Source organism: Sorghum bicolor, chromosome 1 (genome assembly GCF_000003195.3).
Source record: "Sorghum bicolor cultivar BTx623 chromosome 1, Sorghum_bicolor_NCBIv3, whole genome shotgun sequence".
Lineage (NCBI taxonomy): Eukaryota > Viridiplantae > Streptophyta > Magnoliopsida > Poales > Poaceae > Sorghum > Sorghum bicolor.
The window spans coordinates 12,767,709-12,790,964 of NC_012870.2; the positions used below are offsets into that span (position 1 = coordinate 12,767,709).

General features: G+C 45.0%; 3 protein-coding genes across 3 annotated transcripts; all 3 read left to right on the forward strand.

Annotated features, from left to right (window-relative positions):
* On the forward strand, nucleotides 1,453-9,643 carry LOC8062219 (histone-binding protein MSI1 homolog). The gene is made up of 6 exons (XM_002464137.2): nucleotides 1,453-1,982; nucleotides 6,628-6,954; nucleotides 7,634-7,786; nucleotides 8,418-8,542; nucleotides 8,681-8,776; nucleotides 9,153-9,643. Exons 1-6 carry the CDS (start codon nucleotides 1,620-1,622, stop codon nucleotides 9,382-9,384), a joined length of 1,296 nt encoding a protein of 431 aa, XP_002464182.1. The 5' UTR covers nucleotides 1,453-1,619; the 3' UTR covers nucleotides 9,385-9,643.
* LOC8062220 (patatin-like protein 3) lies at nucleotides 13,127-15,178 on the forward strand. The gene has a single exon (XM_002464138.2). The coding sequence runs from the start codon at nucleotides 13,294-13,296 to the stop codon at nucleotides 14,677-14,679; it is 1,386 nt and encodes a 461-aa protein (XP_002464183.1). The 5' UTR covers nucleotides 13,127-13,293; the 3' UTR covers nucleotides 14,680-15,178.
* On the forward strand, nucleotides 16,691-22,185 carry LOC8062221 (26S protease regulatory subunit 6B homolog). Its single transcript, XM_002464139.2, has 6 exons — nucleotides 16,691-17,364; nucleotides 18,448-18,678; nucleotides 19,562-19,720; nucleotides 20,048-20,200; nucleotides 20,652-20,735; nucleotides 21,700-22,185. Exons 1-6 carry the CDS (start codon nucleotides 16,864-16,866, stop codon nucleotides 21,832-21,834), a joined length of 1,263 nt encoding a protein of 420 aa, XP_002464184.1. The 5' UTR covers nucleotides 16,691-16,863; the 3' UTR covers nucleotides 21,835-22,185.

Below are 23,256 nucleotides of genomic sequence, written 5' to 3' on the forward strand. Positions count from 1 at the left end.
GCATCATAAAAAAGGTCTAATGCAACAAAGAAATGTTGCTTGTTGCAAGAGCAAAAATGACGCTATTGCAATAACGCAAACAACAACTCAATGCGAGATGCAACGTTAGAAAAAAGACTAATGCAACAAAGAAATAATACCTGTTGCAATAGCAAAATAAAGCCTACTGCAAATAGAGCTCGCCGAAACCTAGCCACCATCAAGTCCCTCAGATCTAGATCTAGATTCAGAGGAGTAGGAGAAAGAGAGATCACATCTAGAGGAGGAAGAAGAAAAAGATCAGATCCAAAGGAGGACCCACCTACCTTGTCGGAAAGCCATTGCGCTTCTCTCTCGTGACACGAAGGTCGCAGAGCGAGTGAGGGAGGGAGGGAGGGAGAGAGGGGCGAGCTCGCTGAAAGCCGCCGCCGTTACCCTCCTCTTCGGTGGCATGGAGGCCACCGAGAAAAGGGGAGGAAGGAAGGGAGGAGCGGCTCACCGGAAGCCACCACCATCGCCCTCCTCTCGAGGTCACGGAGGGAGGGAAGGGCTGCGGTAGCGCGCGAGTAGAGCGAGCGGAGTGGAGGAGCGGGAGGAGATGGGGAGCGAAATGAGAAGAAAGTGCGTGGAATGGAAGAGGGAGCCAGGCGAGCAGACGAGGTACCGTTAGTAGGAGACGCGAATGGTAGTCTGACACACGTCTGAAGCATCGGACGTACGCCTCATAGTATTTCCATTATTATATACTGCTATAAAATCGTGGGCTCAATTTATGACACTGTTACATTAAAAGCTACGTTTCCTCATTTTTGTCGAGGGATGTTTCCTCATTTTCTGCATGTAAAGGTTTGCGATTATATAAGTATCCATGTATATATAACGTCGATCTAAGTTGTGACACCTTCTTGCCAAAGAGAGGACCTCGGCTCTTAGTTTATTTAGTTACATAATATCTAAGATTAAGTATATATATGGTACTGATATTTTTTTTGAGGAAATATATTGGTACTTATATTGCATTTCCTTTTTATTTGATTCATTCGTATTTGGGAGGTAAAAAAGAACTGGCAATCTTTATATTTGGTTTTGAGAGGTTCACATTACCATGTCCTGCTGCACTATTTCTACCACACTTTTCAACAAACGAGCAGTATTTTTCTTTAATCGAATTTCAATATAAACCAAATTTCAGCGAAACGAACGTCTAATCCTATCAGGTGAGGTTCGAGTCACCATCATTTGAGTTAATCCCTCTGCATGATATGCTGATTACACTATGGCATGACATTGACACGCTGATCACAGGCTCAAAGAAAAAAGTCTGCTTGCAATTTGAAATGGAGGAAGTATTTGGAAAAGAGGAATCACGGAAAGAGGTGTTGGGCGGCCTTAACATGGGCCTCTTCTTTACCTTGTAGCCCAGCAGACCTGACCCGACCCGACCGATAAAACCCTTTTCCCCGTCGCTTCGGCTCCCTTCCACCTCTACTAGTCTACTGCAGCCGCTCTTCCCCACCATTGTCCCCTTCGCTCAATCTCTCCACCCCTGCACTTCCTCCCGCCATTTCGCCCCCCGCTCGCCAACCCAAACCCCCTCTGCTCCCAAACCCTAACCCTAGCCTGCCCCCGGCGGATCGACGATGCCGAAGGCCGGAGGAGGGGCGGCGGACGAGGAGGAGTTCCGCGCCGAGGTGGAGGAGCGCCTCATCAACGAGGAGTACAAGATCTGGAAGAAGAACACTCCCTTCCTCTACGACCTCGTCATCACCCACGCGCTCGAATGGCCCTCCCTCACCGTGCAGTGGCTCCCCGACCGCACCGAACCCCCGGGGAAGGACCACTCCGTCCAGAAGATGATCCTCGGCACGCACACATCCGACAACGAGCCCAACTACCTGATGCTCGCGCAGGTCCAGCTGCCCCTCGACGACGCCGAGGCCGACGCGCGCCACTACGACGATGAACACACCGACATCGGGGGGTTCGGCGCCGCCTCCGGCAAGGTGGACTTTCTGCCCCTGCCTTTCCGATAAACTTTCCTCCGCGTTTTACTCGATCTCTCTGGCGTGAACTGATACTATTGAGTGATGTCCCGTGCCGTGCTGTGGTAGAATTTAGTTCATTCTTGATTGATCCGCGTGTTCGTCAGGGGTTAGGGTTTGTGTGTTAATAGTGGTTAGGTAATCGGGTGTGGTTTGGCTCCTATGTCGGCGTGGGTACCTGCAATTTATATATAACAAAACGCGAGGGATTTGTGTTGATCTGCTCAATAATTGCTCGCTTAGGCTTCAGCTAAGAATGCTTGCTACAGCACACAACTAGGTAACTTATTTCTTGCGACCATGATGCTTGGTGGGATCTAGGAGTCATTGCAGTTGCGGGTTCGAACGTTGCCTTAATTATGATCTCCATCCATTTATTTGGCATGTTGTTTTAGATGGTAGAGTTGTGTGTCAAGGAACTTTCTATAGTTTGCTTTGTAAATAAACATGTGGGTGTTGATTAGTGTTCGTTGTACAGGTGGAGTGGACCATTTCCGTTTAATGGTTAAAAGATCTTTTGTTTTTACATGTGAAACTGTGCTATGGTGGATTCATGTAACGATTGGCATTTTGTCATATGGACTAGTTGCTTATTATTTATTTTTTCTTGTTACTACCAATGTGCTGAACTATGCCCTATAAAAGTACTGAATATGGCCTCTCCTTTTTTTTTGCATTTTATTGTTGAGTTGTGCATGCTGGGTATGGTTGCTATATTTTTTCTATAATTGCAACTTCCAATATGGAGGCTTCATTTTTTTTCTTCTGGGTGACCTATCCACCTCCACCACCACCCCTCAAAACAAATCCCATTTTATGCCAATATTTGGATTTTGCTATGATAATGCTCGAAGAGTAATTGTGCAATTCGCTGCTGAGCTGGCATCTGTTTGTTTGGCTGCCTGTTCATTATGGGCCTTGGGCTTATAAAACATAACCCAACTCAATCGCAGCCATATCCGTATGTAAGCCCAATGATTGAAGGAAAAAGAACCTATTAAACCTTCTAAATCTATTTATTTATCTTGTAGCCCACCTGACCTGACCCTGACCTATACACCCTTTTAGCCCATCGCTTCGGCCCCCTTCCACCCCTTTACCGCAGCCATTCTTGTCCTCTTCGCTCAATCTCTCTCTCACTTGCCCAAACCCCCTCCACTCCCAAACCCTAACCCTAGCCCGCGCCCCGGCAGACCGACGATGTCGAAGGCCGGCGGGGCGGCGGACGGGGAGGAGTTCCGTGTCGAGGTGGAGAACCGCCTCATCAACGAGGAGTACAAGATCTGGAAGAATACCACGCTCTTCCTCTACGACCTCGTCGTCACCCACGCGCTCGAATGGCCCTCCCTCACCGTGCAGTGGCTCCCCAACCGCACCGAGCCGCCGGGGAAGGACCATTCTGTCCAGAACATGATCCTCAGCACTTACACCTGCGACAATGAGCCCAACTACCTCATGCTCGCGCAAGTCCAGCTTCCCCTCGACGACGACGACGACGCCGAGGCCGACGCGCGCCACTACGACGATGACCACACTGACATCAGGGGGTTAGGCTCTGCCTCCAGCAAGGTGGACTTCCCCCTCCCCATAAACTCTCCCCAGCGTTTTACTCGATCTATCTGGTGTGAACTGATACTATTGAGTGACGTCCTGTGCCATGCCTTGGTGGAATTTAGTTCCTTCTTCATCCGTGTGTTCGCTCCTATGCTGAGGCCGGTACCTGCAAATTTATAAAAGAGATCATGAGTGATTTGTGTCGATTTTCTCTGTAATTGGCTAATTGCTCCCTTAGGCTACAGGTAAGGATGCTTGCCACAGCACACAATTAGGTAACTTATTTCTTGCGACCATGCTGCTTGGTGGGATCTAGGAGTCGTTGCAGTTGCTGGGTTGGAATGTTGCCTTAATTATGATCTTGGTTCATTTATTTGGTCATGTTGTTTTTTAGGGTAGAGTCATGTGTCGAGGAACTTCCTATAGTTTGCTTTGTAAATAAACATGTGGTTTGTTGATTAGTGTTTGTTGTACAGGTGGAGTGGTCCATTTCTTTTTAATGGTTAAAAGATCTTTTGTTGTTACATATGAAACTGGTGCTATGGTGGATTTGTGTTACGATGGCATCTTATCACACGTACTAGTTGCTAATTATGGTTTTCCTTGTTACTACCAATGTACTGAACTATGCTCTACTAAAGTACTGAATGTGGCTTTAGTTGATTTAGCACCTTAATTTGGCAATTCAGTGGTGGCATCTCCAGCTAAGGATCATGTTGTTCCTCTTCTCTCTTGAGAACAACTGGTGAAGCGGGGACAAGCTATCCCCATCTTCCTTTGTAGGGAAAGCTCAGCTTTAGGGAGTTTTTTCTGTGCAAATTAAAGGCTGCTTGGAATCTTTGCCAAGCACTGTAAGCTAGAAGTTGAAGTGGGCAAGGTGTTTGGATTCTTAGCCAGCTTACCTCGGGTTCTGTGTTAGAAAGGTTTTCCTTACCCAGGCAGGCTAGCCAAATCGGCTCTCCTGGGCTGGCAAGGTTTTGCTTGCCCAGCTAGGCTAGGCGAGGCTAGTTCTCAGAAACCAAGCAGCCCCTTAACCTTCAGCCTTCCAGATATCTGTGTTTTTATGTGAATACAGAAGCCTAGGTTTTTGCTCTCTCTTTTGAATCCAGGATTTTATTTCTTACATGTTCAAGATGAAGTCTGGAGCTTCGGACTTGCTCAGTTTATCCTCTCTTTTTTTTTGCATTTTATTGTTGGGTTGTGCATGCTGGGGTATGGTTGATATATTTATATTTTTCTATAACTGCAACTTCCAATATGGAAGCTGCATTTTTTTTTCTGGATAACGCTCAAGGAGTAATTGTGCAATTCGCTGCTGAGCTGGCATCTGTTCATTTGGCTGCCTGTTCAATCTGGGCCTTGGGCCTATAAAACATAACCAGACTCAATCACAGCCATATCCGTATGTAAGCCAATGATTGAAGGAACCTATAAAGCCTTCTAAACCTACTTCCAAATCTAGATCCACCTAGAAAAATTCCCCAACCATAGACTCTAGATCCAATTCCCTAGCTCTTTAGAAGGGTGAAACTTGGAAAGTTGCCGTGGTGGGTGATGAAAGAGGATTTGCCGTGCGCGATGGAGGAGGATTTGCTGTGCGCGTGCCAGGGGCAATGACGGAGGATTTACTGGCAGGTTTGGAGGCAAAGTTGGAGGGTATCAAGATCACGGAGGACAAAGAGGAGGTGATGAATGCACAGATCGTGAAAGATTATAATATGTGGGTAGAAAATAAGCCATGACTGGATGATCTTGTCATTATCCATACTTTGGAGTGGCCCTCTCTGACTGTGGAGTGTGGAGTGGCTCCCTGATCGAGCAGAGCACCCTGGACAAGGTCGATCTGTCCCAAAGATTGTCCTTGGTACACATGCACGTGGTGACTTTCCTAACTATTTGGTGATTGCAGAAGTACATATGCCCTGGAGAGATTCCTTTTCTGAGCATTGTGCCAAATTGAAGAAGGTCCATCCCTGTGCCTGTGGACCATGTTCCTTTTTTTGTTTGTGGCTGATATTCTGTGGGGTTTGGTTTATGCTGTGTTCCCCCTCTGGCTTATTGGACTTGTTAAGATCGTTTCTAGGATTTGAATATTTCAAAGTATTTAATAATACTGGGGGATTAATACCATTTGCTTATGCTCCATTTTCCCTGTCTCTCCCAATATACCAGTTACTTTTATTTCATGTGAAGTTGGAAGTGGATGATCATAAGTTCCCATCATGTGCCACCTGTTAATATTATTATTTTTGCTTCTATAAGCTCTAGAGGAATATTTTATTTATCCTTACACAATACCAATTCTATAGCCGATAATATTTTGTTGAATTCATACCACAGAACAGTTCTAATTGTATAGTGCCACGGTTGCAGTGAGATTATCAGTTCTATCTATGGTGATTTTTATTGTGATGCTATTTCTAGTTGCTGCAGATGGCTTACATGCTGGGAGCCTGCATGAATACCTTTACACTTGGGTGATATGCACATCCTCTTGGTTTGGATTGTCTTTGCACAAAGGAATGCCATGTTGTGGAATATTTAATGACTAATTTTCATTGGCCATGTGCCATTTTGAGAAAACTGGAACATTTGATTGGGTCTTTAATTGCTTGTTTGCTAAGTTGCCATTTTTATGTGGTTCTTGGTGCATGATTTTCCATAGGTGGTACTGCAAGGTTTTTTAAAACTATTGCTACGTTAAGGAACAATCAATTTACGTATTTGACTGTTTCATCATCCTGTTGTATACTCATGTTTACTTATATTTCATGTACCTCTTAATTTTGTTGCCATATGAATCTAATGAAGTATTGGGTATGAGAGTGTTCTCTTGATTTTGTTGCCAGTCCAATCTAATGAATAATGAACCTCTTGGATATGAGAATGTTCTGTTCGTTCATTTACTCTTTAATTCTTAGCTCAAAAATATACATTTGAGAATTTGCTTCCTCATTTTTGTTACTGCCTTGCTGAGGTCTTTAATGTTTACAAGTTTCTCTTTTCTGTTTGGAGACAATTTTTAGAACACATGTTCCCTCCCTTTTTGTAGGTGCAAATTGTTCAGCAGATAAATCATGATGGAGAGGTCAATCGAGCTCGCTATATGCCCCAAAATTCATTTATAATTGCTACCAAGACAGTTAGTGCAGAAGTATATGTCTTCGACTATAGCAAGCACCCATCTAAGCCTCCACTAGATGGTGCATGCAACCCTGATTTACGGCTGAAGGGACATAATTCTGAAGGATATGGCTTGTCATGGAGTATTTTTAAAGAGGGTCATTTGTTAAGTGGGTCTGATGATGCTCAAATTTGTTTGTGGGACATTAAAGCAAATAGTAAAAACAAAAGTCTTGATGCCCTGCAGATTTTTAAGGTATGGCTCATGTGCCTGGTTCTATTTTGTGTGTTAATGTTTGGAGCTTCATGTAGAACATTGTTTAAAGCATTCTTCATTCTCTAACATTCTAATGGTTATTTTAGAACTCTGAATCATCTCTTTGAAGGTGCATGATAGTCATACTTGGATTAATAAGACAAATTAGTGGAACTAATACAGTTTCTTTTGTATGCTGATTTGATTTTTTTGTAATTAAGAAAACTATGACAGAATGTGTTCTCGCTAAATAGCAGATTGGAAAACTAAATGTTCTTTCTCTAACGAGTATGAGTAGAAAAACTATTAGCGCGTTTGGTTTACAGAATGCACCAATGCGGAGTGATCCGATCCTAGATACGAAGCTAGCCACAGCGTTTGGTTTCTGTCATGGGTTGAACCCATCCCTCATCAAGCCTGTTTTTGTGTGCAAGTCCGTCACTGACTCATTCTGTGAAAATCTATCGGACACCTCGTTCCGCATGGACTCATTCCGGATGTCATCACTCCATAAACCAAACAGGCTGTATCTGTATCTGTCACTGAAACCTGGAAACTCTATTTTGCAATCTAGGGATTTCAATCTCTCATCTGTTGTTTCTTATCCACAGTGATGTAAGCTTCATAGAAATACTAATGCTATTTAATAGTACTAATACTTTGATTTTATTCTTGTAAGCATCATGATGGTGTCGTTGAAGATGTTGCTTGGCACTTGAGGCATGAGTATTTATTTGGGTCAGTTGGTGATGATCATCATCTTTTGATTTGGGACCTGCGGTCTCCCGCACCTACTAAGCCTGTTCAGTCAGTGGTGGCACACCAGGGCGAGGTAAAGTAACTGTTGTGACTTGTGAGCTTTTAAATGCCATTAGAAATATTGATATTATTTGCTACTCAAAAATACATTTTATTCCATGGTTACAAATTTTTAAGATTTCTTGTGTTGCATGAAGTGAGGATCTGGTTGTCCTTAAATGAAAGGAGATGTACTGTATGCAATTTGAACTAGTTTTTCCAGATCGATATACTCCATCATTATTGATCTTGAAGGAACGTTTGATTGATCATACATTCTATCATTTTGTTACACATGCTTTGACATCTTTACTTTGGTTCTCCAGATCTGATGTTATATTGGTGGATTGTATTGAACACTAAAAAAGTTTAGGTTTATACTTGTCTGTATATAAGCAGCATTTTTTGGGAACTATATGCTTCTACTAGAGGTATAGGAAACCTTGGTCCTGAATCCTGATTTCTTTGGGTGTACAAACTAGAGGTAAATGGGAACAATTTGGTGTTGAAGATGTTCTAAATTTTAGGGTAGTAAGATCAGAACCCATCAGTGCATCTGAAAGCCAGTGGCGGTGGGACTTTATTGAATCTTGCTCTAAGTTCGTGATTCCTGAAAGATCAATGAGAAGATTCTTGTTCATTGACGCTTGCTTCTTTATTTACAGGTGAACTGCCTGGCTTTCAACCCGTTCAACGAATGGGTTGTTGCAACTGGTTCTACTGACAAGACTGTCAAATTATTTGATCTTAGGAAGATTGATACTTCTCTGCACACCTTTCACAATCACAAGTATGTTTCTGCTGTTTTTGTTCTGTTCATAGCTACTGTTTGTTTTTACTGCCTAAACAACTTTCTGAAGTATTGGATGTTTCTATGGATGTTATATTTCTAGTTTAACATTAATGTTTCAACACCATTTGTAATCAGAGAGGAAGTTTTTCAAGTTGGATGGAGTCCAAAGAATGAAACTATACTTGCATCCTGTTGTCTGGGCAGAAGACTCATGATCTGGGACCTAAGCAGGTAATACAAACATTCACAATATTCTCATATGTTGTTAGCCTTAGTTTTCTTTTCCACTGGTGCGCTGTATCTTCTGGATGCTACTACTTCCTCTGTCCCAAATTATAAGACGCTTTGGTATTTCTAGATTTATAGCTTTTACTATGTATCTAGACATAATATATATCTAGGTGCATTGCAAAAGTTATGAATCTAGAAAAGCCAATACGTCTTATAATTTGGAACAGAGGGAGTAGTTGTTATGATGGCCAAAAGCGATGTGTTTTTTTGCGATTTTTTCTGTGTTGTGCTTTGCTCCCTACATTACTTATTGTTGAAGTACAATTAAAATGATATGGTTCGGATTAACTATTGTCTTTGTTTTGCTATATCACAGGATTGACCAAGAACAAACACCAGAGGATGCAGAAGATGGCCCTCCAGAGCTCATGTTCATCCATGGAGGCCATACCAGCAAGATCTCTGATTTCTCATGGAACCCCTGCGAGGACTGGGTGATTGCTAGCGTCGCTGAAGACAACATCCTCCAGATATGGCAGATGGCTGAGAACATCTACCATGACGAAGATGATTTGCCAATAAGCGATGAGCCGGCAAAGACATCTTAAGCCCCACAATGCAAAAGGAATCTTAACTCCATCAACTGTTGGTGCTCCTAGATCTGAACCCTGCTGGCCAGTGTTGGCCAAGAATCTTAACTGAGTGCGTTGGCCAAGAATCTTAACTGAGTGCGTTGGCTGTAGGTTGCTTCCGTGGTCGTAACTTTATGCTTGACGGGTTGGCTGTGTTTCTTCGACTGTCGGTATGTTATTAGTCGAACCTTTTGAGCGTTATACATATGCCGATTGATTAGATCTGTTCGTCGCAGTTGTGTTTTGTAGTCCTGTTATATCTTATAAGCCGGCCTGCTAATATTTGGTGTGCCGAGGGTTAGGAATGTCGACGTCTAGTGTCAAGTTGGTTGAGATGATGCGAGATGTTTTTGTGGGCATGGCGTGCCAAGTAGTAGAGGCCTGTTGATCACTGCTTGCAAGTATCTAAGGTCGCTCGCTTGCCATTTGCATCGATGATCCTGGGGTCATGTGATCATATCATGTCGGAATCATACTTGTACGCGACAATGTCTTCGTTCCAAACGGGCATATATGCTTTCTGCCGGCGACTAGACTGACATGCCCAACAACAGGAGGTTACATGAGTAGCAACTGACTTGCTGATTTTGTACTAACGATTCTCTTCCGACCTCATTCCTCAAGCGCTTGTTCTCGTTGACAAATTTCGTAGGGAGCACGTCAATTATGCCCCACCATTTCTGTCCGGCTGATGCGAACGGTTGGGCCATGGCGTATACATGTGTGCATTATATGTTAGCACCAGCTGGTTGCCTGATTATGCTTCATCTATGCATCCTTTGTTTTTTTTTTTGGTGGAATCATCATTTGGAGATGATCCTGTCGCATGGTGATGGCCGCGCATTGCATGGGGAGTTGGGGACTGCGGAGCGAGGAGTGCTAGTGTATCCGTGTCGCAAGCAAAAACATACGAATACACTATGGCCTCCGTGGATTGAGAGCCTTTTTTTCAGATCATTGTCATGTAACACGCGAATTAACGAGAGATTATGTCGAGAATCCCAAAACATACGAATCCACATCACAAACACAAAGTAGTATAACACATGTAACACGCGTAATTAACGAGAGATTTGATGCGGTAGTGGTTGACCATTCAACTTGCACGATATACACGTATGTATGTATTGTATATAGTATTATTCCGCACGAACATTATCGGTACATTATCATTATTATTATTATTATTATTATTATTATTATTATTCTAACGAAACATGTGTACGCAAACGTGTAAACAGTTCCGACAAGATGAAGCATCCTGCCATGGACATGATAAGCTAGTTTTACAAACCTAATAAACAACATATATATACGTACGCACGAAAAGCTGGTTAGTTAGGCTTAGGCACGGCACAAGCCGACCGTCTTTACAACGTCCCTTTTTTATTTCCTTCAATCATTTCGTGGAATTTAGAGTTGCACGGCACCTAGCTAGCTTGCCGGCACTTTGAGTGGAATGGACACGACGACAGCCTGCTAGCTGGCACAGCTCGCTTAGATTAAATTGTAATCATCATTTTCATATATACAATGCATGGCGTAGTATGTATGCACGTGTGCGCCGTCTGTTTTTTTTTTGGGGGGGTTGGGGGGGGGGGGATCGAGCATTCAGTCCTAGTTTAGATCAAAAAGTTTTTTGTGTTTTGAATTTTGATACTATAGCACTTTCGCTTGTATTTGGTAATTACTATTCAACCATACACTAACTAAGTTTAAAAGATTCATCTTGCAAATTACAAGAGAACCTTGAAAAAGTTTTAGATTTTGGAGTGAACTAAACTAGGGCCTTGTTTAGTTCACCCTGAAAACCAAAAAAATTTCAAGATTCCCCGTCACATCGAATCTTGTGGCACATGCATGAAACATTAAATATAGACGAAAACAAAAACTAATTACACAGTTTAGCTGTAAATCACAAGACGAATCTTTTGATCCTAGTTAGTCTATGATTAGATAATATTTGTCACAAACAAACGAAAGTGCTACAGTACCGAAAACTGAAAAGTTTTCGGAACTAAACAAAGCCTAGGCCTCAATGCAATGCAATGCAGTGTCGGCAAGAGGGCTACCATACAGAGCGAGACAGATCCACTCACAAACAATGCAATGAATGAATATTCCAACTCGTCCTAAATAGATTGTTTCCCCTCTCTCTGGGAGTCTTGATAAATTGAAGATATCCATGGTGAATTCAACACATATATGGAACTACCTCCCTAATCTACCAGGTTTGGTCAAAACTCAAAACACATTGATATACGGCTAAAATCCGAAGAAAACCTATAATATACGTACTCTCTCCATCCATGTAAAGAGAGTTGTTTACGACAATGACACGGTCATCAAATCCTAACTTTGACTCTTTATTTTATAAAAATATTATATCAAAAAATAGTGTATATATATATAATTTTTATGAAAATATTTTTTGATTTTCATATTTCTAAACTTAAAAACTTAAAAGTCATTTATGGTTTATATTTTCAATGTTTGACTCAAACTGAGTACACCGGCCACCATCGTACGCCGATGGAGTCCAGGTGTTATTCTCTCTGTCGATCTTTGTCGCCAACCCAACAATGCAAGATCGAACTGAACTGAGGCCTTGTTTAGTTCACCCTGAAAACCAAAAAGTTTTCAAGATTCTTCGTCACATTGAATCTTGTAACACATGCATGAAACACTAAATATAGACGAAAATAAAAACTAATTACACAGTTTAGCTGTAAATCACGAGACGAATCTTTTGATCCTAGTTAGTCCATGATTGTCACAAACAAACGAAAGTGCTACCGTACCGAAAACTTTTCACTTTTCGGAACTAAACAAGGCCTGAACTGAAGGAAGATGCACACGAGGACAAGAGGAGAATCTAATCTAACAGCTCTGCTCCGTACTCCACGAGAGTACGAGCATATCTGCACATGAGGTACAATACAACGCCAAGCCAAGCCTGCAGCTGCACTGGTTTCCTCACGTGTCGAAACCACGTGAGCAGTACTGAGCTCCCAGATCCAGCGCCGACGGGCCGCGCGACGCGAGGAGAGCGACAGCGCACGGCCCGCCCGCGACGTGCAACTCCATCGACAGCAAGGACAGGCGCCCCATTATTCCATTAACGGCGGCGTGTACGGACGCCCACGCCAGGATGCATGAGAGCTCAGAGGGAGGGGGCGCTCTGACGCCCGCCCCGTGCGTGACCCCCGCTCAAGGCTCAAGGCCCTCACGCGCACGATCGCGCCCAGGACCGCCGCTGTCTCGCCATCCAGGCCGCCCCCCCGCGCGGGGTGCTCCGTTCTCCATGACAGCCGGAGCCCGCACAGCGTGGCGCCGGGGCCACCCACGTGTGCGCGCCGCGGTTTTGTGCTGCGGAAGCGGAAGCGGAAGCGGAAGCTTCGTCGTCGTCGGGTGCGTGCGTCCGTGCGCGCGCGCGCGGTGAGCGAGGCCCGCCCCCACGGCCCCCGCACCCATGCCCAGGTGCCCCACCCATGCGATCCCGATATCCAGCGGAGCACAGCGTTTCGGCGCTTCCTTCCTGCCACCTTCCCGTCGCGCCTGTGGCCCCGTGCCACCCGCCGATCAAGGCTCTGATCCCCAGGGACGCGTACCGTACCGTACGCTAGCTGTCCTGTCCGCCCGGCGCGGCGCAGCCCGCCCCTCACGGACGGCAGAGCGTGCGCGCCCCGGCCACGTCGTCGTGCTGAGCAAATAGCGATACCCTGTCTGCTTCTGCTCCCGCCATTATAAAAGGCCTCGAGGTAGACTGGACTAGGACGCGTCGATTGTTGCGGCAGTCGCAGTCTCACACTCACACATCACGAGCTATCTCCGGCTCCCATTAATCCGCCAGCCAAGCTCCGTGTTCCCACCCTCCCTAGATAGATGGAAGCGTACGCGGCAATGGCGTCGCCTCCGCCGCCCACCACGACGAAGGCCGTGGTGGACAAGCTCAGCTACGAGATCTTCTCCCTGCTCGAGAGCAAGTTCCTCTTCGGCGCCGGAGCCGGGTGCCTGTCGTCCTCCGTCCCCGGCACGCCGGCGCGGGCGCTTCTTGACGGCGGCCGCGTGCGGGTGCTGGCGATCGACGGCTGCGGCGCGGGCGCCGAGGACGCGCTCCTGGCCGCCGCCGCGCTCGCGAGGCTCGAGGCCGGGCTGCGCGACCGCACGGGCGACCCTGACGCGCGCGCGGCCGACTTCTTCGACCTCGCCGCGGGCGCCGGCGCGGGCGGTGTGCTCGCGGCGATGCTGTTCCTGAGGGGCCCCGACGGCCGGCCGCGGTACACGGCCGACGACGCGCTCGCGTTCGTGGCCGCCAGCGTCGGCGGCAAAGGCAAAGGCTGGGGAGGAGGCCGGCGCGGGCCTCGGTGGGCGAAGCTCTTCCGAGGCGCCCGTGGCGGCGGGGACGGGGACGACCGGTCGTTCCGCCGCGTGTTCGGCGACGCCACGCTCAGGGACACCGTGGCCCCGCTGCTCGTGCCGTGCTACGACCTCGCCACGGCCGCGCCCTTCGTGTTCTCGCGCGCCGACGCCGTCGAGAGCGACAGCTTCGACTTCCGCCTCCGCGACGTCGGCGCCGCCACCTGCGCCGCGGGCGGCGCGCTCGCGACCGTGAGGTCGGTCGACGGTGCCACGGCCATCGCCGCCGCGTCCGGGGGAGTGGCGGCCATGGGCAACCCGGCCGCGGCCGCCGTCACGCACGTGCTCCACAACAAGCAGGAGTTCCCCCTCGCCACCGGCGTCGAAGACCTCCTCGTGCTCTCCATCGGCGCCGGTGCCTCCTCGGCCACCGTGTCCGTGTGCGACGGGTCGAGCACGCCCATCCCCACGCGTTCTCCGTCGCCGCGGGAGCTGGCGCGCGTAACCGCCGAGGGCGTCGCGGACATGGTGGACGAGTCGGTGGCCATGGCGTTCGGGTACGCGTGCGGAAGCAACTACGTGCGCATCCAGGCCGGCAAGGCGCCGGCGCCGCTCCAAGCAGCCACCGCATCCGCGGCAGCGGGAGCCATGCTTGCGCAGCGGAACGTGGAGTCGGTGCTGTTCCGGGGGCGGAGGCTGTCGCAGCGGACCAACGCCGAGAAGGTGGACGCGCTGGCCGTGGAGCTTGTTAAGGAGCAGGATCGGCGGCGGCGCAGCCCGCTTCCGAACGTGGCCATCAAGCAGGTGGCTACGCCGCGGCTGTCGTCGGCGACCACGACGTCATCGGGTACCGTGACGGCAAGGACCGCGTCGACGATGCCGTCGCCGGCGTCGTGGGATTCTCGGAGATAGTCGAGTTAATTATGCCGTGACGCGATGACGAGTTTTTGTTTTCAAATGCATGTCACTAAACGAGGGTAGAGCAGTGACGTGTGTGTTCTTTTGGATAATGGGCCACCGACGTGTGGGCCGCAAGTTTGAAAATGAACTCATTTTCAAGTATTCCCTGGATAGTAACATCATCGAAGTAGTAGGACTATATAATTGCTCAAAAAAAATTCGAAGTAGGACTATAACCAAGTAACCAACTGTCATCCTCGAAAAGAAATCTCTCCCGGAACCAATTACACTTGATACTTTATGTTACAATGATTGCTAATGAGACTGTATAGTTGTACAATGTTGTCATGCCATTTATCTAGAACACAAATATTAAAATTATTTATCATAAATAAATTTAGTTAAATTTGAGTTTGTTGAACCGACATGAATTCTATAATTGTATTTTTTTTTCCGACGGAGTGAGTATGATATCTCGAGTTGGCTATAAGATTAGGATAGCCATTTTTTCGGCCTTTCTTCTTTCTCTATGCTTTGCATTTACTCCGTTCGATTTGTAGCACGTGCAGAGGTGTGCACCTCATTCCTCAGCTCCTGCTGTCCTGCATAGGATTCCAACTCTTTCTCTTTCTTGCCTCTCTCTTCTGGCAAAAGTTACTCTCAGAATTACATCAAAGGTTTTACATTTTAGTTTATAGGTCTAGGATGCAATCTCACTAGGCGAAATCTCCCCAATTACAGTTTGATGGAGCAGCGGGAGCCAGTAGCACGCGTGTTGGTTAGACCTTGTTTAGTTTCTAAAAAAATTATAAAATTTTTCAGATTTTTCGTCACATCGAACACATGCATGAAGTATTAAGTATAGATAAAAACAATAACTAATTACACGGTTTACCTGTAATACGTGAGTCGAATCTTTTGAGCCTAGTTAATCTATAATTAGACAATATTTATCAAATATAAACGAAAGTGCCACAGTACTTATTTTGCCAAAAAAATTTGAAACTAAACAAGGCCTTAGATAAAATACCCGATACCTAATCTCCAAACCCGAATTATCTAAACATGGACCTAAATTAGTCAAACCAGGAATATTTGATCACAATTTCAGAGTTCCGGTAAGTAATCCGGTAACTGAACTGCCCAAAATATCTCAAATACCTCTTCTCTTTCCAATATGAAGATATTAAATGGTTTAGTGGAGGATAAGGTCCCGTGTCAAACGGCACTACTTCACTGGTGAAAATTGTTTTTTTTACTTCAACCTATGAACAACTCTATCGATAAAGCTTGAGCTGTTTTAGTAAATCATTTGTTAAAACAACTCTATCGTACACTTCAATATACTCTCACAGAACGTCACGTAAGACGAGGTAAAGTCGGGAGAAGCTATTATTTTTTACTTCTTCCCATCCTAAAACTCTACGAGAACATGTTTTTAGGGGCTTTATTGATGGAGTCGTTTTATTTTATCCTGTTTGGTAAAAGACAACTTCAAACAATTCCAGAAAGTCGCTGGAGAAGTCCAGCCAAATGAAGCTATGTTAGCTTGATAACTGTTTTGTTGTTAATTGATATGAAACATGAATTGATTTGGATGATGTTATTTGTTGCTTTAAAATGCTATTGAAATTTTGTCAAAGTTGTTGGTTTTGTCAATTTTGAATATCAGGTAAAATCCGAAATCGAATCCAAATTACCATGTACATGAAATTTTAAGTAGTGCTTTTTCACGGTTGAAATCGGTAGCAATTTCTAAATACCTGAATTTTCAATTATCCAAGTTACTCAACCTAATTTTTTGGCTTAGCCGAACGCATATTTTTTGGAGTGAATAAACGCGCGTCTAGCTGAAACCTCGACACCTTCAGGGGTTGAGGCAACTGGGCTCGGCTTTGGTGCCTCTTGGGCCTCGTAACGTCTGAGCGAAAACAAGGCGAATTGGCGGCCCGTCCGAGTCCTTTTAGGTGTTTTTTAAGTGCTACTCATATAATCGCGCTAGAGTATGTTCTTGCAACACAAGTTGGTGACGAACTACCCAATAAAATCCTACAGTAACTCTTTGTTCCCCTCCACCCTCGCCTCGCTCTCTGCACTCCCGATACGAAATCCGTAGATACCACCGGCGGCGATCGCACGGGCGGCGTCGGGAACTCGGGATACAGCAGAAACCCTAACCCGCCTCATCCTCGTGCGATGTCGGCAACCGCCGTGGCCCCGACCCCTCCCGCCGCGGCCTTCGCGGTGGCGGCCCCGCCGTCGTACCCGGCGGCCTTCTCCGCCGCCGCGGCGCCCACCGAGGGCCACGACGGCGACTTCTACTGTCACTACAAGTCGCTCCGGCGCCACCACGAGTTCCTGGAGATCCAGGAGGACTACGTCAAGGACGAGCTCAGGAACCTCAGGCGCGAGGAGCTCCGCGGGGCCGAGGAGGTGAAGCGGTGCCGGGCGACGCCGCTCGAGATCGGCCAGTTCATGGAGATGGTCGACGCCGACCACGGCATCGTGGCGCCGACCACCACCGGCGGCAGCTTCTACGTGCGGGTCCTCAGCACCATCGGCCGCGAGCTGCTCAAGCCCTCGGCGTCCGTCGCGCTGCACCGCCACTCCCACGCGCTCGTCGACGTGTTGCCGCCCGAGGCCGACTCCAGCATCTCGCTGCTCGGCTCGTCGGAGAAGCCCAACGTCACCTACAGTGTGAGTTCCTGCTGTAATTGCTCATCTCAACGGTGCCCTGATTGATTCGATTCGATGTGTGCTATCCATCTTAGGCAGCTTTATTGTTTGTTTCGGATTTTAGATGTATCGTTAGTTAGTTCAGCTGCTATAGGAATGCAGGGGGTTGGCATTATATTAGACAAGGGGATTCGGCAATTTCGGTGCAATGCTGTGAACAAGCAATGAGATTTTACCTTCAGCTTTGTTGTTTTTGTATATATATAAAAGTGTGTCATGTTGTGAGGTGTCCCTTAATGTAAACATGTTCAGTTGTTAGACTAGGTAGTGTTTGGATGGCTTTGGAACGTTGCTAGTCCTGGTTGTGTCAAAGTGTATAACAACTAACAAGTCAGAAATTTATGACCACGAATGACCTCAAATTTGTCTAACATTAATTTAAAAAGTAGAGTTATATGAACCAAACGCCCGCTTAATATTTATATGTTAGATAGATGCTTCAATGGACAAATATTATGTTGGCCACACATAGATCAGATAGGGGTAAAGCCCAGAGGGCAGCTTGGCATACAGCCGCTTGGATTGAAGATTAGAAATTACAGGACTAGTTACACAGGGGTGCTGCCACTGCTTATATAGCCTAAGTGGACAGCCACCTACTACAGCATATTCTTTAGCAAAAGTAGATGCTTAACCTACTTGGTTTCCAAGGCACCATGAACAACTTGGTTGCCAAGGAACCTGAAAACTACTGGACAGTAAATAGAAACTGCAGTAAATAAGATACATAGCACTTGGCTTAACTGACATATTACACTCTCTTGCTGCATAATGGCCATACTGAAAGCAGATCTTTATGACATAGAAAAGAATTGCTTTAGTAGAAGTACAAACTATTAAGACTTAAATGTCAGTTCCATACAACAGAGTTTCAAAATTAGTCATGGGCTCATGGTAGCTATTAAATTTGGTTAGATTTTGAAGTTTATTGCCCTTGGGCATTCTGACTGTAATAAAAACACGGCATATTTGTTGCTTATTCTAGCAGTTCTTCTACAGTGAATATAAAATCTATAATGTTTGCTGCTTTATTTTTGTGTTCAGGATATTGGTGGATGTGACATTCAGAAGCAAGAAATCAGGGAAGCTGTCGAGTTACCCTTGACACATCATGAGTTGTACAAACAGATTGGTATTGATCCACCAAGAGGTGTGCTTCTGTATGGTCCTCCAGGTACTGGCAAGACCATGCTTGCCAAAGCTGTGGCACATCACACAACTGCTGCTTTTATCAGAGTAGTCGGTTCAGAGTTTGTGCAGAAGTACTTGGGTGAGGTAAGTTGGGGCGTTTGTACTAAGAATTGGTGCCCTTGCAATTTGTTGCCAAATCACACACAACACTTCCTGCCATTTGTAGTTGTGAAACATTCTACATGTATATATGTTTGTTTGTTTGTTTATGTTCCAGTGCTGAGTGCTTTGTGGTAAAAGCCATATATGTGTTTAAATACTGCTTAAACATATGAAAGAAATGCTCTAAAAAGGTATGTGAAAAGAGGCTGCAAAGTAAAACAGATGGATATCATAGTGCTTTCTCTAGAAGTGAAACCAGTGAGCAGAAAAAGGTGTCAAAGAGGGAGTTAGGTGTTTGGTGTATGCTTGTTGGGGATAAAATATATCTCTGTTTGAATTACAGGAATCTGGTTTCATGTAGCTTCATGACTTAAGTGCATAACTATGCCTAGCATAGAGATGCTGTTTCAATATGTGGCCAATGAGTGTAGTCTGTGGTGTATGGCGGTAGCCTTGGCTTTACATGAGTTCCTTGCTAGGTTGTTGGTCCCTAGATAACTAGGTCTTTTAGTTGTTTGAGCCTATCGGTCGTGTTTCCCTGGTTCATTTTCTAAAGTGCCATTTTGCCTAAACCCTGTGGGGGTACCTTGCAGGGTTTCTTATTCTCTCCCTTTTGTATTTATTTGTTCTTCTTAATGAAATGACACAGCCCTCCTGCATCTTATTTTGTATTTATTTATTGTCTTTACATTTTCCATGGAATGTGTCTTTTGTGATGCATATGACAAACTGATTATGTGGCTTTACATTTTGCATAGAAATTATCTTATGGTTCCATAAGAAAATGTGCCATTTGTACTTTTTGGGTGTTCCAGATTTATTGGTTCTGTTCCTGGTGCCTTATGTTCTTTGAATTCCTTTTCAGGGACCTCGGATGGTTCGAGATGTATTCCGTTTGGCTAAGGAGAATGCCCCTGCAATCATATTTATTGACGAGGTTGATGCTATAGCCACTGCACGTTTTGATGCTCAGACAGGTGCTGACCGAGAAGTTCAGCGCATTCTGATGGAGCTACTTAATCAGGTAAAGGGGGCTTTTTGATCGTTGTTGTTTTCCTAGGAATTATAATAGGTTTGCTATTTATGTTACAAAACCCTGTATTTCACAGGAACTTTTTTTAGATAGACCAAGAAATATAAGAAAAAACTCTGTTTTGGAATTGAAATTGTAAAGCACTATCTTCACCCTGACATGCAAAGTTGTTTTATGTTCTGAGAGAAGTAGAAACTCTAATATTATAAAAATGATAACTGAGGTCTTGGAAAGTTAACTTTGGCAGCAGGTTGCAAATTCTTAGATGCAGGAGTGTTCCTGGTTTTTGTAATAATAATCTGCCTGTGTTTATTGCAGATGGATGGATTTGATCAAACAGTGAATGTGAAGGTTATAATGGCAACTAATAGGGCAGATACTCTAGATCCTGCTTTGTTGCGTCCAGGTAGACTTGACAGGAAAATCGAGTTCCCTCTTCCTGATCGGCGGCAGAAGAGGCTTGTGTTCCAAGTAAGTTGTCTTTTGGTGTGAACTAACTGATATGCTTTACATTTCGTTCTTGTGAATTGACACAGCTTGCATATTAATTTACTAAATTACTGTATAATATATTGCATGCCTGGTATTTGATTTTTGTTTATTCACATGATGAAAATTCGATGGATTGCTTCAGGTATTGCTATTAAGGTCCTTCTCATCTTGTGCAAATAGTTATTGAGCTGCACAAATATCTTTATTTGGTAATTAATTAAAGTTTACAACCATGTCATACTGCATACCAATTGCTATCTTGTTCTGCACAGATGCACATGCTCATTTGTGATATGGTCATATGGTCTGTCAAGGATTTGCGATCAGTGCAAACTAAATTGTTTTCTTTTTATATGTTTTGATTTTTCATATTTGTTGCTGGGATCATATTGTTTTCTGAACTGCTCACCTGACTGCTGTTTCAATTCAGGTCTGCACTGCCAAGATGAATTTGAGTGATGAGGTTGATTTGGAAGATTATGTTTGTAGACCGGATAAGATCAGTGCTGCTGATGTAAGTCTACTTCCCTTACGAGGATTCAGTATAATTATATTAAATAATTCACATTTAAACTGCTGGGATACTGTCTGCATTGGGTCATTAGTTGTATGTTATCTCAAAAAGCATCTCTTACATGTAATCTGTTGCATAGGCTAATACACTTTAGAGTTTTATCTCCACACACTGCAAACTTGAACACTCGGGTGATCTTTAATGGGAATGGCATTCATGCTTCTTGTTAAGTTCTCTGGTTACCTTGATAGTGAAGCACACAGTCCAATGATTTGTTCTATTGGTTAAGTGGCTTCATCTGCATTTACCTGTCTCTAAATTGGATGAGGCATGTTAGTAGTTATAATTGTTATGTGATGTCCCTACTGTCCACTTAGCAAGTTAGCAAACATGGCTTACTGAGCAAATATGTGGGTTAATATCATTTGAAATGACAGATATTACCTGCTCATTATTGCACTAGATTTTAGTTGTGGCAGAGTTTTGATCTTAAAGTTAACAACCAAGAGATTTATATAGCTTTATTAAAAGGATCTACAAGTCTTGTCATCTTGGAGCACTACTAGTTATAAAATGAGGATGTTCCAGAGAACTACACTTGTATGCTCAAGATAATGCATAAAATGGATATTTGATACAAGGTTACCAAAATAGTATAGTGGTTTTCACCAAATTACATGGTGTTTTTTCTCAGAAAACAAATTGCTTGTACTGTTACTAATTAGATAGCCTGTTTGCAATATAGCTTATTATCTTTTCAAAATCTTTTGGGCTGAGGGTGGAAAACTTAGATGGCTGTTTTGCTTCGCCTTCTCAGTTTTTGACTCTTGGTGTGGTAATACGCAGTAGACCATACATTTCTGCTTTCCTTGTAGACGTAGATACTGAGTACAATTTAAAGTTATACTGTTCTCCTTTTGACCCTTTATTTTAATATGTATTCGTGGACCTATCTCTTTTTCAGATTGCTGCAATATGCCAAGAAGCTGGCATGCATGCCGTCAGGAAAAACCGGTACGTGATCCTGCCCAAGGACTTTGAGAAGGGCTACCGGACCAATGTAAAGAAGCCCGAGACAGACTTCGACTTCTACAAGTGAAGAAAGCTTGTTGATGTTAAAATAAAATGCATGCGCTCTTGTCGATATACTAACAAACTGGGACACATGCCATGTTGGATGTTAAGCGACAATGACTACAATTCAAACGGCATCATACCTTGTGCTGTTTGCTAGTGTGACAAATGCACCTAACCGTAGGTTGCATGGATGTCATCTGTACTAAATTTGTACTAACGATTTTCTTGTAATTGAGCCTGCAACACTTTCCTCTCATTATTCTGTCTGACAACCGACACAAGCCTTCGGCGTGTACGTGCGTGCATTTTTGTATTTTGATTGGAAACAAATGATGTTTCGGATGCGTCTTGGTAGTTTTTGCTTCCAAAATAATTGTAATTCTTTTTCAGGTAATGGTTATTACATTTTTTTTTAGAAGAACGATGTTGAAGTCTATATACCGAGGATAAAAATCTCGAAGATCACGCTAGAATGTGCATTCTGCCTTTTTCAGTTGTTCAGAATTTCATGACTAACTTCTCTGACATTAGTTTTTTTTTTTGTAAAAAAAATGGTACGTGTCAGCAATAGGAGCAAAGTACTTAGCACATGGCGAAATGACGCAATCATCTGGTTGACCGAGACAGCAATTTTCAATTTAAGCCAAAAGAATGAAGGGACACGGAGCATAGTAGTTTGACGAGCATGAGACCACCGATCATGCTAGCCATGAGTGGGAAATCATGGCAGCCACCCACCGGAATCATTGGAGCTCAGCTCAGCTCAGCCCGGCGACAAGAATGCTCCGGCATATCCCGGTGCGGTGTGATCCTGTGATCATTGGATCGGAGTTGGGGAGCATGCGGACACTACACGAAGCGACGCAGCAGTGGACTTGGCCGGTTGGGTGATGGGTTCGTGGTCAAAAAATCTCATCATCACGCGGGCGCGCGGTGGCGCCTCCAGATGCGGAGTTGCAGACGAACGGTGGTCGCCGCCGCCGCAAGCTGGGTGCGCCAGTGCAGTTGGTGGTTGGCGCCGGCAGGACGCGCGATGCCCAGCCCAGCTGATTCGGCGGAGCCTCGCGGCGCAAATCACGGGCCAAAAGAGTATGGGCCCGCGCTGCACCGCACCCAGCGTCGTGCCGTCGTCCGACCGGGTCCACACCAGTGGACTCATCCGGCCATCTGTGCCCGTGCGCGCGCGTTTCGAATTTTTTTGATCAAACCAAAAGTCTGGCTCCAGAGTACATGTAGACTTCCCTCTCTTAAAGTTGACGCCAGCACATTTGTTATTATAGTATGCTCACATTTAGTCCACCGACTGACACAAATCTCTGGCGTTGTATGTGCGTGCATTTCACTGTTACTTCCTTCGTGCTATAATACAATGTATTGTAGCTATTTTCAAACAAAAGATTCTGCATTGGGCACCTCACGATGCAGACTCTATCATAGAGTCTAA